General features: G+C 35.2%; 2 protein-coding genes across 3 annotated transcripts; both read left to right on the top strand.

The window, feature by feature from the left end:
- LOC18768451 (disease resistance protein RGA2) lies at nt 3,353–7,482 on the top strand. Its single transcript, XM_020570660.1, has one exon. It carries the CDS (start codon nt 3,643–3,645, stop codon nt 7,159–7,161), a length of 3,519 nt encoding a protein of 1,172 aa, XP_020426249.1. The 5' UTR covers nt 3,353–3,642; the 3' UTR covers nt 7,162–7,482.
- On the top strand, nt 10,088–19,452 carry LOC18766479 (probable sphingolipid transporter spinster homolog 2). 2 transcript variants are annotated; one of them, XM_020570728.1, is made up of 16 exons: nt 10,088–10,337; nt 10,898–11,029; nt 11,733–11,834; nt 12,911–13,015; nt 13,181–13,256; nt 14,066–14,140; nt 14,323–14,425; nt 14,508–14,573; nt 15,489–15,582; nt 16,167–16,264; nt 16,426–16,502; nt 16,656–16,769; nt 18,033–18,152; nt 18,334–18,462; nt 18,596–18,674; nt 19,011–19,452. In XM_020570728.1, exons 1-16 carry the CDS (start codon nt 10,228–10,230, stop codon nt 19,142–19,144), a joined length of 1,614 nt encoding a protein of 537 aa, XP_020426317.1. In that variant the 5' UTR covers nt 10,088–10,227; the 3' UTR covers nt 19,145–19,452. The 2 variants fall into 2 exon arrangements, with proteins under 2 accessions (XP_020426317.1, XP_020426318.1); XM_020570729.1 differs by having other exon boundaries at nt 10,090–10,337; nt 15,501–15,582; nt 19,011–19,322.

Here is a 20,521-nt window from a genome sequence, read left to right on the forward strand (position 1 = left end):
TGTTCAATAAAAATCCTTTTACTATTATTTAGTAATTTGATTAGATATAATTTTTATTTTCTTTAAAATTACAAATTTACTCTTAATATTGACGGAAATTGGATGGGCATTCAAAAAATTGACATCAAGTCCTAAATTTGCCATTTTCAAATAGTTTAAATTCTTATTTATAAAATTTAAAAAAAAAAATTGGCAATTATAGTATAATTCAGGTGAGCAAAATAGCAATTTATCCGTATTTATAAATATACTTTCAATTTTATTAATTTAATCATCACATTTTGTTCTAATAACAATGCCTAATTTTCGTCGGTTTAACCCATTAAATTTGTTCTTTAATCATCTCCTCTTCGAAAGCTAAAATTCATAAGCTTAATTTCAATACAATTATAGTAAATAACCAGAGTGTGAAGTGCTACATTGAAAATTGGGTAATTTCCATGTGAACTGCTACATTCATAAAGCTTTTCTTCCATAACTACACACATTAAAAAATGGGATCTGATTTCCCCACTCCCTTTTTCTCAACTTACACTTCTTTTTACTTTTTAATACTTTTTAATCAATTTTATTCTTTATCTTTCCTATTATGTCCTTACCCTACGTTATTTTCTTTTTTACTTCACTTTATATTATTTATTTTTCTTTACACTTAATTTTCCAACTTACACTCCATTTTCAGTATTAAGGGGAAAAAAAATTGCTTAATTTCTTACTTGATTAAAGGAAAAAAAAATACTAAAAATAGAGTGCAAGTTGGAAAATTAAGGGTAAAGAAAAAGAACTAATATAAAAGTGAAGTAAAAAGAAATCAATGTAGGGTAAGGGTAGAATAGGAAAAAGAAAGAACAAAATTAATTAAAAAGTATTAAAAAGCAAAAAGGAATGGGGAAATCACATCCCTAAAAAATTATTAAACTAATTAGTCTCATGTCTTTTATTATCTTGCCTCCTCGAATAGAAGGTTCAAAAAATAGATTTTCCTTTGTTTCAATTTTTGACACTCGCTCCCAGTCTTCCACCCACATTTCTAAACCATGCCTCTCTGTAGTAGCCTTCCCACACCATTTTTCAATCTTTTCAAACAAGATGTGAGAAAAATCCTTACTCTAATGTTTTCGTTTGGCTCTCCTTGAATGTGAGAAAGCGACCCCGACTTCTTCCATTCCTATTAAGTAAACATAATGTGCTAGTTCTTTTTGGTCATTGCACATGGTGGTTCTCTTTTGGGAGCAGATGGCTATGTTCAAGGACAATTTTTTTTTCCAACCTATGCATTATTATGTATCGAGTGAGTTTGGTTGCATTTAACTGTGCTAAGAGGCCTGAGGACATACCTCCTTTTAAGGGGTGAGAAATGTTAGGATCCTTCACTAATGGGCTTATTATTACCCATAGACATAGACACCGTGTTGCAGGAGGAGAACAAACAGCAGTGATGCTAGCTGTTTACTCTAGAGACATGCAAGAGCAATTGGAGGCTTTGGAGATATCAGGTAAACGCAAGTGAGGAGATTACGACACAAGTTTCTCTCATGCTAAGAGAGTGATCTTTGGAAGCTCAAGTGATGAGCCCCAAGAAGCAGTACGTGAAAACCCAAGAGAGGATGTCTAGAGGGCCAAACTAAAGTCTCATGTTGTGGACAGCTAGTTTCTCTATGTTTTTCTTTAAGTTTTTGAGTTGTGAGTTTTGTAACATGTTAATATTTATGAAATTTAATCAAGGGTCATTGAAGTTTATGGTTCTTTGTATATATTGATGTTGCTTTATTAGTTGCAAGGGTCATTTAAAAACTCGTAGAGTATTATTTAAGAGGTTATATACCATTTGAAAACAATTAGTCTAAGTCATTTTTGAATCCTGAATCCATGCCTGTAGACACGTGTAATGTTTTCTAGCCAATACCGTTGGTGAGCTCACACTTTATTTAGTTTGAGGCCTTTGGCCATTTTTGGATATGAATGAAGAAATTGTCTCCTCTCGTTTTGCTTTATTTCTCTTTCTGGGTTTTGGTACTTATCATACAAAAAAGAAAAATACAAAATTTTTGAAAATTTTCTATTTTGTATTTTTCTTTTGGTATTCTTTTTATCGAATGACAAAGAGGAACGTGAACAAAGAAGAATAGAATTTAAATTGCTGCTACCTCAAGACGTAAATCAACGCAACACAACATCAACTGAAGGCCGTACAACAGCTCGCTTTGCTTGCTCAGTTGGCCTGCCTCGAACACCTTGCCCCTCATCGTCAAGATCAAGTGCTATCAGTGTTTTAATCTACTGAAAAGCTTAGTGGAATTATAAATGTAACAGTATTTCTAAATTTTCAGTTAATAAAATGTCCAGCAAATTTGTGTTTTATTTTTGTAAATTGTAGTTTTAGATTATCCTAGCACAAAATCCCACCCATTCTGTTGCTCTGCTTCTTCTTCTAGCTTGATGGTTTAGCCCATCCCACTTCTTTTTTTTCTTTTTTTTTCTTTTTTTTTGGCCATTGTTTCATTACTGCTTCTACCGAGAAAGGGGAAATTACTGCAGCAACTGCTTATTTTGTGACTTTAGGTCCCCAAGTAGTGACTGTTCTTATTTGCTTTCCTAGTCAAATATGGTGTCGGGCTCGTTTGTTATACAGGACTGTCTTGGCATTGACTATGCTTAGGGACTGTCATGGCTTGGCTTGACTTGGTCTATGTTGAATAACACTTATCCTGCATTTGGTGTATGCTTGGACTAGGACTAGATTTTTTTATTTTTTCAAAACTATCTATATATATGTATAAATACATATATATAGTATGTGTATATATGTATTTTATAATATATATGTATATGGGTGTATATATGTATATTATAATATACATGGGTATAATACATATACATACATGGGTATAATACATATATATATATATGCATATACACATATATTATATATGTGTATATATGTATATTATAGTATATGTGTATGTAAGTATAATAATAATAATAATAATATATGTTATTAGTATTACAATATAATATATTATGCATTTTATACATTAGTGAGCATGAGACTAGTTAATCCTCCATTTCCATATGGGTTTAGTAGTCCTTTCCTAAGGAGGTGTTTTTGGTGGGCCCGGTTTTAGCAATCTCATCTAAGACTAGGATTAAGTAAAACAAACATGGTACTAAATTTAGTCCAAACCAGGCTTATGTAACAAATGACCCCTTAAGGCTCTGGTCAATAACAAGGACAGATTTTGGGTCCTCTTTTGCTTTGCTAGTGAGAAAATGGGGAAATGGGGAACTAAATGCTAGTGAGAAAATGGGGAAGAATCAGACAAATTTTTAAAATAGATGAAGGTGCTTGGTGGTTTCCTAATAACAAAAGTTTAAGAAGGAAGTTGAAATTTTGCTCTTCCTAGTGGCCCTATATTTGGACGTTTGTGCTTGTCAGAGTATAATTGGGTAGTAAGTTTTCAAAGAGGGGCCGGGCTGATAATAATTTTCTCATAGATCCCGACTCATCATAGATCCTGACTCATGAACCAAAATGAACTTATCCTCTTGTTCAGTTCCATTCCATTTCCATCTCCAACCAAACTGAACCAGACATTCTGATCTGAGCCTTGTTTTGGTTAAACTGGTTTGTTGGTGCTAGATATGGATGCAGCTGTAGGCATCATTTTGTCCCCGGCTTTGCAAGTTCTCTTTGACAGATTGGCATCTCCAGTCCTACAAGGGCTTGCTGATAGATTGGGTTTCAATTACAACATATTCCAGAGCCTGCAGCATGCCTTGGTGCGGGCTCAAGCTACTCTTGCAGATGCAGAAGTGCAACAATTCACCAACAAAACTGTCAGGCTTTGGTTATCAGACCTCAAGAATGCAGTTTGTGACGCTGAGGATCTTCTTGACGTCTTTACTGCTAAACAAACCTGCATGATTGATGAAGACTTTGGTGAGCAGACATTAGACAGCTATGCAGTTCTTACTGACAAAGTCAGAAAGATACTCAAGAAGTTAGAAATGATTGTGGGTGAGGGATCTTCTAAGTTGAAAATTGGAGATACCCAGCCAATATCAGATCAACGATCAGATCAAAGGGAGACGAGCTCTTTCGTCGACTCAAGGATTCATGGACGAGAGGATGACAAAGAGAAGTTAGTCAAGCTATTACTGTCTTCTCAAACTAATTACCAGGAGGGTTGTTCATATGCGACATGCATTCCAATCATCGGCATCGGAGGAATTGGTAAGACCACTCTTGCTCAAATGTCATATAATGATGAGAGAGTTATTCAACACTTTGATGTTAGGATGTGGATTTTTGTCTCTTCTAATTTCAATATCAAAAAGATCATGAAGACAATTATTTCATCCTTAACAAGTGGTATATGCAAGTTGTCGGAGATTGAGCTACTTCAGTCTCAGATTTCGCAATTGCTGCAGAAGAAAAGATATTTGATTGTGTTAGATGACGTTTGGACGGAAGACCAGGATGATTGGGACAAACTTAAACCTTTGTTTGGAGGGGGTGTTGATGGATGCAAAATCATTGTCACTACCCGCAGTAAAAAGGTTCCATATATGATGGACTTCCCAAATTCCTCAATTTGTTTGAACGGTCTGACAGATGATGATTGCTGGGAATTGTTCAAGCAACGGGCTTTTGCACGAGGAGAAGAAGAAAAGCATCCAAACCTTTCGCTGATTGGAAAACAGATTGTCAGAAAATGTGGTGGTGTGCCATTAGCAGCAAAAAGTTTGGGAAGTTCAATGCGCTTGAAAAGAAATGAAAAGCAGTGGTTGTCTATGCGAGATTGCGAACTTTGGAAATTAGACGAAAACCAACATAAAGTTTTGCCTGCCCTCATGTTGAGTTATCATCACCTGCCATCTCATCTTAGAGAATGCTTTGCATTCTGCTCAATATTTCCAAAAGATTATGAGTTCAAGAAGCAGAAGTTAATTCATCTGTGGATGGCATCAGGCTTACTTCTGCAAGATGGAAGCAGGCGACCAGAAGACATTGGTGATGAATACTTCGACGATTTGTTGTGGTTGTCTTTCTTTCAAGAAGTAGAGATTTGTGATGGCAGCGGCTTAGTTGAATACAAAATGAATGATGTTATACATGATCTTGCACGATATGTAGCAGGAAATGAATCCATGATGCTTGAACATAGTGCAGCACAAATTCGCCATGCATCCGTTGTTTACAAATATAGGGCGATTGGAATGCCAAAAGAACTATTTGAAGCAAAACATTTACGAACTCTCTTATTGATTGGAGAATCCGGCTTGTTAAATGGCAAAAGTAAAATGTTTTCAAGTTTTGGATACTTGCGTGCGCTAGACCTGAGCAGTTGTGGTGTTTCTGATTTGCCAGAATCATTGGGTGGTTTGATATGTTTGAGGTATCTTGACCTCTCTTACACACCGATCACCAAGTTACCTCACAGCACAAGGAATCTATGCTATTTGCAGACTTTGAATCTATTTGGTTGTCAGAATCTTGAACGGCTGCCAAGCTTGGAAATGATGACCAGCCTAAGACATCTCAATCTAGTTGGATGTGTAAGTTTGGCTTTTATGCCTCTTGAGATTCGAATTTTGCACCAACTTCAGACATTGCCATTGTTTGTCGTCAACAGGGTTCCTGGGGCCCTTAATACGCTGGAAGGTTTGAATCTTTGTGGCAAGTTGAATATTGCCTGTTTGCAGAACGCAACATATGCAGCAGAAGCACAATCAGCTGGGTTGAAGTCGAAGGAAAATCTTGAGTCGTTAGGATTATATTGGGGATTAGATTGCGGATTTGGAGATGTCTACGAATCGTTTGGGAAGCCTAAAGCCCGACCTAATGAAATTAACGATTATATTGCCTCACGATCTGAGGCACCCCTACAACAGCATGATCCTGTGGAAGAAATTCTTGAAGGGCTGCAGCCACACAAAAATCTGAAAAAGCTAGTTATAAATGGGTACCTAGGAATCAAATTTCCTCATTGGGCTCTCCCAAATCTTACTTCCGTTGATTTCACCAACTGTAAAAGTTGTGAACATCTTCCAGCCCTTGGGAATTTTCCACTACTTAAGACACTTTCTCTGAATGGAATGCATGGCGTGAGGAGCATCGGTACAGAGTTCTATGGTGACGGTACGGACATGTGGTTTCCATCCCTCGAAGAACTATCAATTAGTGAATTTTCAAACTTGGAAGAGTGGTCAACTGCAAATGATGCAAATGCATTCCCCAGATTGAAGAAATTTACTTTGAAAGGTTGTCCAAGGTTAGCACATATACCGTTATGTCAGTCCCTTCAACATTTGGAGCTGCGGGACTGTAATCCAACGATGATGTCCATAGCAAATTTAAGTTTGCTTTCTGTGCTTGTTCTAGAAAAAATTCAAGGCCTGGTCTCTCTGCCGGAAGGGCTCTTTGCATCACCTTATCTGTCTTCTTTACAGATATTGTCTCTCCCCAAGCTCGGTTCACTCCCTTCGGAGATTGGAAATCTCACTGCTCTGAAATCATTGACGATTCGTTGGTGTGATGAGTTATCCTCTCTGCCACAGAGTTTAAAGAACCTCAAAACTCTGGAGTCGCTGGAGATTAGTGACTGTCACAGTCTACTAACCATGCCAGATGGTGGAATTGCAGGATTAAGTTCCCTTCGAACTTTGTCCATTGAGAATTGTAGCCATCTGACTTCTTTGTCATCCAGTTTAGAACGTCTTACATTCCTCGAGCACTTGACGTTTATGTATTGTCCAAACCTTGGTTCTTTCCCAGAGGGTGTGCAACACCTCTCCTCACTTCGAAGCTTCACTATCTCGAACTGTCCTATGTTTGATTCTCTCCCAAGTGGGTTACAAAATAGCCGGACGCTGCACTGCTTGGAAATTAGTAGCTGCCCCAAGCTAGATGCTTTGCCAGATTGGTTGGAGAATCTTGATTCGCTCAGATCTCTGACCATATCTGATTGTCCTAATTCAAGAGTATTGCCATCAGGTCTGAAGTCTCTCACTGAACTCCAGCACCTCTCTATTCAAGAATGTCCTGAGCTTGAGGAAAGGTGCAAACAAGGTAGTGGTGAGGATTGGTTGAAAATAGCCCATGTCCCATATAGGTACATTGGACCATCCGGCGAGGCAAGCACATCGGGCAACTCTTAGTTTGGAACATTCGTTCAGTATGAAACTTTTATTTCATCTTCATCCTCAAGAGTGTTATTGTTATAATAATCATCATCCGTCCTGGTGTTTTGTGTGGTGTGGCCCTTTTGCTTTGTTTATATTGTTTTTTAGATGAATGGAGTGTCCACAAAGTTTCAATATTTCCTTTTGCTGTAAATTGCAGTTTGGGATTTCTATATTCCTATGTGTGCACACTGGCTGCTTTGAGATCCTCTGGTTTTGTACTTATATCATCTTGATAAAATCTGTGTGTTTTTCATTAATATTACCAGTCCAATTGTATGCTTTCTGAATTTTAAACTTTCTTCTATTTTACCTTAGTTTTAATTAAGTTTAAGTCATGTTGCTTGATATAGTTGCTAACGTGATGCCAACGGCAGTGTTAACAAGAAATTGGTGTGTGCTTATATTACTAGTGTAGTCATATTTGGAGGGTTAGCCCAAACACTGCCCAATTATTGAGTTTAAGAAAGAAATTTCTCATGGTGAAGAGCATGAGCTTTGGTGCTTACCAATATGACTGCATAGGAAACAAGGGGTGATCAGATAGATCAATGAGGCATAATTCCATGTAAACAAAGTTTTACAGAGGTTTAAAGAATCTAAAAATATAATTGTAGATTTTAGCTGTAGCAAAATGACAGATACAAAAATGCACGAGATCATGAAAATGTTTAACGTGCCCTTATGAAATGCAAATTATCATTCAACATATCGAAATTAACTATAAAGTTCAACTCAACTATTCAAAATCACGTCAATATGAAGTTCTAGAGAAGATTAGGAAGAATTAGGAGAGGTAGGTTAACTTAGGGTTAAACATAAATCTATATATATAAAGCAAAAGGCAGAGAATGGTGAAACATTCAAAATACCAGAAAATGCCCTTGGTTAATGCAAACATTAAGAACTGAAATTATTAATTAAATGAGGATAATATGGTAAATTCACAATTTTTCGTATTAAAAAAATTAAAATTAAAAGAAAATTCAGATAATGGATCCTATTTTTATGGAACACAAATATTCATTATCTTTTTTAATTCTAAAATAAATTTAAATTTTTTTTAAAAAAAACCTCTCGCATGCGCGGAAGCGCGTGTAGAGAGGCTAGTATTATAATTATATATTTATTTATTTAAATATAAACATATTTATTTATTTATTTAAATATAAATATATATATTTTCGGGTCAGGTTCGGGGATGGGGACGTCAATACCATTCCCTCCCCATACCCGTCGGGGATTTTTCAAGTTCAGGGATCTCCATACTCGATATCTATTTGGCCCTGAAATCTTCCTCCGTTAGGGGTAGGGACCCGACAGAGATCCGACCCCACGAGGATTTGACGAATTATTGTATGACATGTTGATTCAGACGGTAGGGGGGAATTTGCAATAAAATTTAGTACAAGTATTTTATTTTCTTAAAAAAAAAGGTCAAAAAGTAAATTCATAATTCGGTACAAATTCAGGGGCATTTTGGCAGTTTACCTTAAATTTTTATTAGCAAAATAACGACTCCACTTAACTCATATATTAGAGTCCTGTATACTATATTGCGATTTTGATTGATTGATTGATTTATTGACAGATAATGAGACAGACCAACTTTAGTTTCAAGTTTTTTCTTCTTTTTTTTTCAATTTTTTTTTCATCTAATCATGGAGAGACATGATAGTTTGTAGGAGAGAAAATGTTGGGATGGAAGAGTTTTCCTTTTGGCTAAGAAGCGAAAAGAGGTTTTTTTTTTTTTTTTGGGTGAGTCTTAGAAAGGAAAAGAATTGAAGCATATCTCATACTCACTAATTTTTAGTTAAAATGTAACTGAAACAAACTAGAAAGCTAACTCCAATTTCAACTCCAATCATACTCACTAATTTAGAAAGTTATAAATATTTTAATTCAATTTTGAATAAAATGAAAGCAACGAGATAACAACAAATAATAGTTAGCATTAAATAAATAATGAAGATAATATTAAAATAAAATAGCATTAAATTACATGAAGTCACTAAGAGGTGAATAGAGAGTATAGTTGAAGTTATATTTTTTTAATTTCTTCATAAATTTTGTAAACACGATGATTTAGGAAGCTCATTGTAAATATAGCGTGAAAATAATTAGGCAAGGAAGAAGAAGAATACATCACATTTAAAGTGGAGAGATATACCGATATTGAATAACTTTTTTGGGGATTGGTGGAGGAAGGGAAGAGATGAGACAGAATAAGAATTGAAGCACAACTTTTTATAATTGTAAGTTTCAAGGTATGTTAATTTCTTTATAAGAATTGACTCACTTCAACCGAAATATTAAAGTCCATTTATTTTACTTTTTCATAAAAATACATTAAAATTTGATTTTAATGTTTTTTTTTGTTGGAAAATTTTGATTTTAATGTTGGTATTTGACATCCTGCATGGAACTATAAATTTAACAGTTTCTAAATTAATTTCTTTATTGTAAAGTTTGATTTAATCTGAACCGAAAATTTTGGTTAAAGATCGGGTGGAATTGGAATATCTCGAAGTCCAAACTAATAAAAACTCGTACCAACTGATTTCTAAAATTAATTAATTAATTAATTAATTAATTATTTAACAATGCGTCAACATATTAATAGCTGGATAAAAGAGGTAATGGTAACTAAAAGAGAATCTTAAACCGCATCGTTCCAAACTACATAGCACACCTTTTTTTTTTTTTTTTGTATTCTTCTAAACATTTTGGCAACATGATAATTGCTACCATGATCTTTGAAACTATGATCAATCCTTCTCAAACTCAAACTCCAAAAGCGAAAAAGGATGGTGGAAAGCAAATTTCTTGTTTCACTTTACATAAAAGTGGGAGGCTGATGGCAACAAAGGAAGCCTCCAAAATTTATTAGCAGTGGGAGGAAGAAGAGGTCAAGAACACACTTGCCCTCAACCACCATTCAAAACCCAACTCGGAAATATAAATATTTTACATTACTTTTTCACCAAAAGATATTTTCACTGAAGTAATTGTGTTATATTATATTTACCATTACTTCTTCTAATGGCTCAAAAAGAAGCAAAGACTTCTGAAGAAGTTAAGCCTTCGGCAGAGCCAGCCATGGTCATTGCTTCAACCGCAGCTCCGGCTCCTTCGTGGTTCACGCCCAAGAGGTACTGTTTTTTTTTTTGTTCCAGTTTGTTTTTGGGTTCTTGGGTCTGCTTGGTTGCTGAGAAAATATGGGAAATCAAGATAAAGGTTTAACTTTTGTTTTTTGTTTTTGGTTGGTTTTGTTACTTGGGTCTGGAAAAGGAACGAGAATTCATATACGACTAGGGCGTTGTAGAAATAATTTGCTGGCTTAGTTGGGCTCAGAAATTTTGGTTTTAGACTTTGATTTCTTAGTTTTTCTCTCTACTTTCTGCGCAACCGAACGGGAAATTGGGTTTTTTTTTTGTTTTCCTTTCTGGGCACTATTGTTTGATTGGTGCGTTGTATGGAAGGAAAGGGAAAAGAGTGAAAACTGTTTGGATGCTAAATTAGCAAACTGTTTTGAACATGCAAGGGGGTGGTGAGAATTATGTAAAGGAATATAATTATAAACCAGTTCATTGAACTGGGGTTGAGTCAAGTATCATTTGTAGGTATGCAAGACCAGTGAGCCACTTTAGAGCCATTAGTATCTTGGTTTTTGTTTCGGTGTGTAATAAATGTTCTTATGCTGTGATTGCAGGTTACTTGCTATCTTTTGCGTGATTAACTTATTAAATTATGTGGACCGAGGAGCAATAGCAAGCAATGGTGTCAATGGGAGCCTCGGAACTTGTACAGAAAGTGGCGTATGCACATCCGGTACCGGGATACAGTAAGAATTATTTGGAGGTTTCCTTGATTCTCTTGCTTTTCGACTTGGGTTTTCTTCATGCATTGTTTGATTCCGTTTACTTGAATGTGCTGAGTTGTCGTGTTGTCTAATGTTGTAGGTGCTATGGTATAGAAATGTTATTGAGGTTTTGAAAAGAAACAAATGTTGTCTCCATGTGGTTATGTTGTTATTGATATAGAGGTTTTATCTATTTCTAAGAGCTCCTTAGTTGAGAAGTTGCTTAAAATTTTCTCTGATTAATGTACTTACTATGGTGTGTGAAGAATATCCACCAACTGAGGCGGTGTTAAGGCTTTGAGGTCGAGGCAGTTGCATGTCAGTTGCCCGTGTTTTATCCATTTTAAACCAATTTCTGTTCTGTTTATTACATGATGCTTGGAACATGTAGTATTTGAGATGGCTAAATTCCTTTAATCTTTGGCTTAAACATCTCACCATTTCTTTGGGCATAAGATTTTACATGGATATACATTTGAAGATTGGTACAACCTTTTGTCGTGCTTTTAGATTCCATGCCTTTGTTTTTGTTCTTTTTAAGCTTCTGCTGGGCTTTTCTTTTCTTCTTGTATACTTCATGCCTATAGTAATTGTATTTCTTTTCCCTCTTTTCTAATAAATGTTTTACTTGCCATATAATTAATCCTGGACAGCATTTATATCCTTAATTTTCTTTTGTATGCAGGGGGGATTTTAACTTGAGCAACTTTGAAGATGGAGTTCTCTCATCAGCTTTTATGGTTGGACTTCTTTTGGCTTCTCCTATATTTGCATCATTAGCAAAGAGGTAACAATCACCTATTATTGCATTAGGCTACCATGGAATAGCATTTTTTAGCCAGGTGTATGACTTTGAAGCTGAGATTTCAATACATTTGAACAGAATCATTTTTTTGTTTTTGGTGATTAGTAGTATATATTTATCAAAAAAGTATGTATAGATTTTTTTCTTTTCTGGCTAAGTGACTAAGGGGCATAACCAATGTACAAAAGATATAATAAAATGCCAGAGTGTATTAGTGAAGATAAAATCTACGGGAAGAGAAGAATAGGAATCCTTCCTACTCCACTCAAATAAAGCCGATAATAATTTATAGAATCCTTAGATAAGATCTTGTTTTCACTGAACCTGGGTGTTAGGTTGGATTCTGATCTTGGTCCATTGATTAGGTGCATTATTATGAATGTACTTAGGTACAAATTCTTTGTATATTAATATTTGTAGGTACATTTGGAATATTAATGTACATACACATATTCCAAATAATGTACCGGATCAAAGGATCACAACAAAAATTCAATATAACAATCAGGCTTAATGAATTATATTTTTTTTTTTCCAAGGATGAATATCTATTTACCCCAATATTTTTTCCTGGAGCTCCGTAACAATTTGTCAAAAAATGGGGCACTTCCTCGCTAATAGACACACAGTGCAGCTAGGTGTACGGACAAGAGAATGCGATACATATTAGAATATTAACTCAAATTTGATAAATAAGATTTTGTATCTCTAGAATAAAATTGGTGAAAGATTAATACTGAATACAGTTGAATTTGAAGTTAATGCAAGTGCAGATAAAATGCCAAATACCAATGGTTCCTTGATGATCATGAACGTGCAAGAAATTATTTGCAGAGTTATTTTTGGAAGAATTTTACAGGGAACTTTGGTTGTAGAGAAATGTTAAAGTTTCTCTAAGGTGATTACTAGAGAACCTTGATAGAAATATTGCAAATATCCCTAGTGCTATAACCTTAGCTATTACTACTAAATTGTTTTAACCCTTTGATGCCAGGTGACTACTGCTTGTTTTAAGCCTTTTTCTCTGCGATTTCTCATCTATCTATTAAATTTTGTAGTGTAAGTCCGTTTAGGCTCATTGGAGTTGGATTATCAGTTTGGACCTTTGCTACAATTGGTTGTGGTTTTTCTTTCAACTTCTGGTCCATTACTCTCTGCCGCATGTAAGTAATTTAATCCTTCTTGTTTTATTGCTATATCTATACCCCCTGGCACAATTTCTTTCTCTTTCTTTAATATTACATTTTTTAGTAATCCAGTAAGGTGGGCTACTGTTTGATCAAGTTGGTTTGTTTTGCTTGTTTTAATGCCTTTTTTGTTGTCTACAGGTTAGTTGGTGTTGGTGAGGCTTCATTTATTAGTCTTGCAGCTCCATTCATTGATGATAATGCCCCAGCTCCTCAGGTATGATTTCTTTTGTTTCATAGTATGCCTAACATTTTGAATTTGTTTGATTTGAGATTAGTGCGGTATTAATATTATATTATTTAGTTTCATTATATCCATTCTATGGTTTTGGTAAGTCTTGCTTTGGCATGTGTTATGCGTTGCCACAGAGCATATATGGTTTACTCAGTCCCCTTCTATTGAGGGATCTCTCAAATAATTTTATTTGAGGGACACCCTTTAGGGTACCCTACAAATTTGTTTCCAACAATCCAAACCATCTATTTTTTAAGTCCACATTCATAGATCATCCTTGCAAAAAATTAGACAAATCAGAAACTGTTTCGACATCCAATTGTATCCTACAAAATCAATGAACTCGGTGCTTCAAGAAAGTACTAAAATTTCAATTACACAATTGAGTGGTCAAACGATGTCGGATGCAAATGATTTTTTATAGAGATGATATTTGAATGATTATCTAAAACATAGACGGTTTGGATTAGTGAAATACAATGCGGAGTGGCCCCTACAAAGGTGTCCCTCAAATAAGCTAATTTGAGGGATCCCTCAATGGAAGCTCTCTGATGGTTTACTATATGAAGTATATTAGAGTTGCGGTGCCATCTTGGCGTAGGAGTTTAGGTTTTTTTCTAAACTGTCACTAGCTTTTGGATATGTTCTCAGTAGTATGTTTTCTTTACTCAACCCCACCAAATATTCTTCCTGAACTTGTATCCACCTCGTTGCTTTTTTTTTCTTTGTTAATTTTATCTATTATTTTTAGATCTGCTGTCAACGGACTTATGCCCTGTCTTTTATCTCAGAAAACTGCGTGGCTTGCTATATTCTATATGTGCATACCAAGTGGATATGCACTTGGCTATGTTTATGGTGGGTTGGTAAGTTATACTTATTTGCTACATGGGTCAGTTGTATTTGGAAAATACGGTCTCTTGGTCAACATATAATTGCTAGACAATAGAAATCTACATAAAAAGTGCATATTTGCTTTTGGTTTGGTGTTCCCCACTTGGTCCCATGTTGATAAGCTTATGATTATCTCTCATTTTTTAATACATAGGTTGGAAGTCATTCCAATTGGCGTTATGCTTTTTGGGGGGAGGCAATCCTGATGCTTCCATTTGCTATTCTAGGATTTGTTATGAAGCCCTTGCAGCTGAAAGGTGTACTTTTAGTCTTTTATGCATTGATTCATTTTCGTTCAGCAAGTTTTAACGATCATTACTAAGTGATTTCTGATTTCAGGTTTTTTTCATCCTGAATCAACAAAAGCACTAACAGCAGTGGAGACGGCTGTCTCAGAAGTTCAAGGTGCTGATACATATGATATTGAGGAAAGCTTTATCTGTAGATAGTAGGCCTTTTTTAAGTCTCTAACTAGCTGCACAATAGATTTTAATAAGTTGGAACATCTCCAATTAGCTCTGTCGATATGAAGCATTCATCAATGAGTAACTTTGCTATTTTACTGTCATTTTATAGTGCCCAACTGTATTTTGTAGGAGTTTTATTAATTTTGCATGAGGCATTTTTCCAAATTATACTTTTGGGGTAAAAGCTAATTTTCACATAAAAATTTGTATTAGGATAGGTCTGTCTAATAAACTTTCATGACAATTTGCTTACATTGGAAAGCTGCTATTAATGAGGTCCTGTGTTGTTTTGTTTATGCCTTACCTTAAGAGTGCAATTGTTTCTCTGCTTTAACTGGGTTTGTGCTTTCCTTGGTGTGGCCATCTTGTCCACTCCCTATGTAATTTTATTGTTTTCTGGATGTAAATTTGTTTCTTTTCTTTTTTCATTTAAAAAAAAGAGGGAAATTTTCATGACAAATCTCTAAATGCCTATCATGTAAGAAGATTGCTTCGCAATTAAGTTTCCTGGTAGCAGCTTGAAGCTCATGATGCTGACTAAACTCTGACCATCATGTTATGGATTACAAAGGAATTATTACTATTTGGTCAAGTTAGTGGGTATGCTCTTAGGCATATAACGTAATACAAGCATGAACTCATATGCTGGAAAATATGTGTTTTAAAAGTTCAATTATGTGAATTCGCACCTTTTCCCTAGTCTTTGTCCCCCTTTTGTGACCGGTAACCTTTGATAATATTTGATGTCACTCCTTTTCCTTTATCAGGATAGAGAAAATTTCCTTTCTGTTCATAATATTTGTCTTGATAGTTATTGTTTCGCTTTGACATTGCTAATTATCATTTTTTTTAAAACTCTGCACAGGTTCAGATAATTTGAATGGTAAAGATGGTTCCTTTTCCATTAAGGAAGATCTCAGAGATTCTACCATACAGAAATCTTCTAAGTGAGTCACTCATCCTTAAGCTCATATATATGTATATATTTTTTAGATTTGGGCTTGTATATACTGCCACTGGACCTCGTAGGGACCTTTGATTCATTTCTCTGGATTCAATGCAATAATTATTATGGATTAAATTATCTTTGACTAGTACCAATTTGATTGATGGGAGAGAGAGATATGTGGATTAGTACAATTATTGTTAGCATCATATATGTTTAGGTGTTTGTTTTGTTAGCAGAAACTATATGGAGCTTACCAATAAACAGTTTTCAGATTTGATTACCTTAATTGTCATCACAGAGCATTCGCTTGAATATTAACCAAATGTAAATTTTTAGATGCGTGTGTTTTCTCAACTGTAAGGGGTTGCATTAGACATTGTAAGGATAACTGAACTGACTATTGGTTTTCTGTGATGAAGTTTGTGTGGGTTCCACTTGTATGACACTGTTACATTTGACCGGCCAAACTATTGGTTCTGATAACTTCCCATGTTGTTGTCACATGCTCGTATGCTCATAAGTTGTAGCAGTTATCATAAACATAATTATGTATCTGATACCTAAGATCTTATTTTATGGCAGGCTAAAAGTTGGGACAAAAATAATGAATCAAATTTCAAGGTTTATGAAAGATATGAAGGTGCTTTTGGTTGACAAGGTTTATGTTGTTAATGTTCTAGGTACTTATCTTTCTTTTTCTCCACCTGCTTTACCTACCATCTTTTGTATGTGAATTTCTTTGGGTCATGGTTGTTACTTGATAAAATAAAATAAAGACTGAATTTCTTTGGTTTATGATCTATATGCTAATTCGCTGAAACTGTGAAATTTTCATTCTTAGGTTATATAGCATACAACTTTGTCATAGGTGCATACTCGTATTGGGGGCCTAAGGCTGGTTATAATATATATCATATGGTAAGCATTTAACTTGACTTTATGGATTTGTATCATTCAATATAAGGTTTTCCTTTCTTTTTTACTCTTTCAATGATCATGATTGATAGTGGTTTGGGTATAGGACCTAGATAAACTTGGTAACCCTGCTTTAAATTCATGGTATTTTGGCAGAATGATGCAGATTTGATATTTGGAGGTATTACAATTGTGTGTGGAATATTGGGCACACTAGCAGGAGGTTTTGTTCTGGATTATATCAGTAGCACTATCTCTAATGCTTTCAAGGTAGGTGTTCTGTGTTTATTGGGATCTAGAATATCTTTCTTGATACTGTTGCTTAACATTTACCGGATGCATTATTTTCTTTCTCTAGGCTTTTGCGCATGAAAAACTGAGCTAGTCCATTGCCTTTTCAAACTGACAGTTTGTCTTTGGCTTTTGTTTGTTTATGGCTTTTGTTTGTTCTTTTAGTAGATCTTTTTCATTATGGCATTTGGTTATTTTGTTTTTCTTATAGTAAATGTTCACATCCTGAGTGCTTTAGTTTCTGAGAGTAGTGGTAAACCAGCAAAAAGTTATCAACTAATCAAAGTAGGAGACCCTGATTCCAACCTAAAAGTAGGAGATCCTGAGATCGGATCCTTATAAGTCCAACTTCTTAATTTAAGTTGAATTCCACATGTTAGGCCCACATGTGAGGGTGCGTGTGAGTATCTTAATTGTTGATCCACATTCTACTGGCTTAATTTCTGAGAATTGTGGTAAATCAACAAAGTTTATAAGTTTTTAAATGTCAAGTCATGCATGCATATACACATGGAGGATCAAATTCCACCAAAAGATAAAGAGATTCATATTGAGTAGAAGGCAAACTAGAGGAATAGACAACTGAGGTAATTCTGAGGAAAGAGGGATGAAAAAGATCTCCATAGAAACAGTGTAGTGGCATAGTCCGCCAAAATTTAATGTCTCCTGGGTATCCAGCCTCGGTGATATTCCTTAATATTGCACAGAAACAAAGAGATGTATGAAATGCTCTGACCCATTTGCGGGATTAAAAACTTTGGCGATTAGGAAAGATAATCCCAGTTGCTTTGAAATGCAACATCCTGGGTTTTAACCATCAGAAAAAATAACCCTTCTGTGATTTTGTTTTTATGAGACATCAGAAGGTTATAGATACGGTTACTTCTTCTAATAAAAATGAAGAGAAGTATATGGATATGGAATATGAATAACATTGCAATAAGATACTTCACCAATATACAAGCTAAACTAGGATACGCAAAAATGACCTCATCCTAAAGTATTTTTGTGGCATATGTTGACTGCTGACACCTTTCTTCATATATTTCTATGAGGAATAGAAGATGAAAATGGAGTTGCACTGCAAACTTTCCCCAGGGATTTTGGGGTTATGTCCTTAAAATTAATCAAAGAACTAAACTTGTGTATGAACTTATGTATTCATTATCCCAGTCATTTTTTTTCCTTTTTGTTTCTTTTCCTCATTGCATGTTTAAATACTGTACTTGGATTTTGTTGCAGCTTCTTTCAGCAGTAACGTTACTTGGAGGAGCATGTTGCTTCGGTGCCTTTTGCTTCAAGAACATGTATGCTTTCCTAGCTCTTTTTGCAGTTGGGGAACTACTTGTCTTTGCAACTCAGGTACATTCCTATTGAAAGAAATTTTTTTCCTATTATTTGGCTTAAGAACTAGATGGTTACCGTATTAAACTGTTAGCGCGGAAGACATTTATTGCCATAACCAGAATATTCACTGTACTAAGACATTTATTGCCAGAACTGGAATATTCGCTGAACTGGAATATTCAATTTACCTATGCAGGGCCCTGTAAATTACATTTGTCTCCATTGTGTTAAACCTAGTATGAGGCCACTATCTATGGCTATTTCTACTGTTTCAATTCACCTTTTTGGGGATGTACCTTCCGCACCTCTTGTTGGAGTTCTCCAGGTTTGCCTTCCTATATAGCATGGACCGATCCGTTTCCTTTCATCTGTACTATGAACCTATTAATCATGAGTTGCACAATTTAATTGAGTACTTTGTTTTTCCTTTTGGCTTTGGTCTGGTTTTGACTGCGCAGGATTCCATAAACAACTGGAGGGTGACTGCTCTTATTTTAACATCTATTTTCATTCCAGCAGCAGGAATATGGTTTATAGGTAAGTTACAGTTAGTGATTCCGTTACTTTATTATGGAGCCATTCCAACTGATGATTTGTGAGACAATAGAATTTTCTTAAGTGCAAGGATGTTCGACGAATTCCCAATAGCTAAGTCAACATTTTCGGGTTTCTGGAAAACAGCTATAGTTAATTTTGTGCTGTCTTTCTTTCCTTTCCCGAAGAGGGTTCTTTGCATACATTACTATGATCAACTTATCTGAAATTTAATCGAGTTCATAATTACGGGCTCTTCAATAATTGGCACAATAGAGATGGACCAAAACTGAGATCAGTCCTAGAGTTTTTGTAATCATTGTTTGTATACCCCTACAGGAATCTTTCTGCACAGCGTGGATAGATTTAACGAAGAAAGTGAGAATCAGATCACGACAACTGAAAGGTCAAACACAACACCATTGCTTAAAGGGAAGAAGACAGAAACAACTAAATCTGCCTCTGAACCCTGAGACTTGGCCTTTTTCTCTTAGCTTTGATTGCAAACTGTCACATATTCAGGTCTTGTCTAGTAGCCTAGTAGGTTCTGTTAATTCCTGTAAATATGGTCTAAAGTGCAACCTTTTAAAAATTATTTGTTTACATTTTTATTTTCCAATGGACGTGTTTATATTTGTTTTCCTCTTTGAACTTTTGTTCAAGGGTTGTACAAAATGCAAATTAATAATTTGAGCATTTTCTCGTGCAACGACATGTATTTGACGAAGTATTTATACCATTTTGTGCTTTACCTAAATATAGCAAAACCTAGTGAAAGTAAAATTCATTCTTCATATATGAGTCTCTCACGCATGAAGATATATCCTTAGCTTGAAGTGTCTTGATTTATGTTGTGAAAAAGAAAACAGATATATAGAATCGAAATGTGGAAATGAAGGTAGGTGTGAATGATTTTTCATTCCGGGGATTAGAAATGATTTTTCATCTATTTCATTGATTAGCTTTCATGGGTTAGTGGTATTATTGTGTTGACTGTTGCAGATTGTTTGCAATTACAAGTTCACAACAAATAAATATTTTATTTGTCAACCTGAGCCACCCATAGCGTGCACAGCAGATTTGTTTGCTGCATTAAAAGAAAATTCCTTATTTCCTTATCAACAATACCAAACTGGATTTTTATTGTTTCTAAATATAGCATATAAAGCTGTGAAAGTAATTCATTCTTCTTTACTTATATTGTGAGTTGGTATTAAAGAGACATAGTAGAGCATAACATACATCAATGGCAAAGCCTTGCAAAGTAGTGCATGGAGAGACGTTCATGGAGGAGATCCTATCAAGACTGCCTCCTAAATCTCTTATGTGATTCACTCGATAATAAACTATCCATCGTTGGTAGTACCTCCGGCACTTGACAACCTATCCTCCTCCACCTCCACATGTCCTTTTCAAGCTCTATGCCTCCATAGGTTGGTCGCCGGACATCAACATCTACAAGGACAAATAGTATTTTCACTACTTAATCTTCCAAATGATGACTTGTTGAATGATAACCTAGCTGGTTGTGTTGTTGAGGATCTTCATTTTCTGCCTTCTATGGGTCTATACACTAGAGGCCAAGGCCAAATCATTGAGGTTGAGCAATATAGCCGTGTAGGAATTGCAGGTCATTGTGACGGCATCTTTCTTCTATTTCTGAAGACACCCACTTTTTCTACAACACACCAATAAAAGAATTTGAAATTCTTTCTGAAGACAGGATTTGGCTATGATCCCAAAACTATGTACTACAAAGTGGTTCGCATTCTATATTGTGGTGAAGAACAATATGGCGAGCGTATGGTTATTAATCCTGCCAAAGTCGATCGGCATGTACACATTGAACA

The sequence above is a fragment of the Prunus persica genome, chromosome G8 (genome assembly GCF_000346465.2).
Source record: "Prunus persica cultivar Lovell chromosome G8, Prunus_persica_NCBIv2, whole genome shotgun sequence".
NCBI lineage: Eukaryota > Viridiplantae > Streptophyta > Magnoliopsida > Rosales > Rosaceae > Prunus > Prunus persica.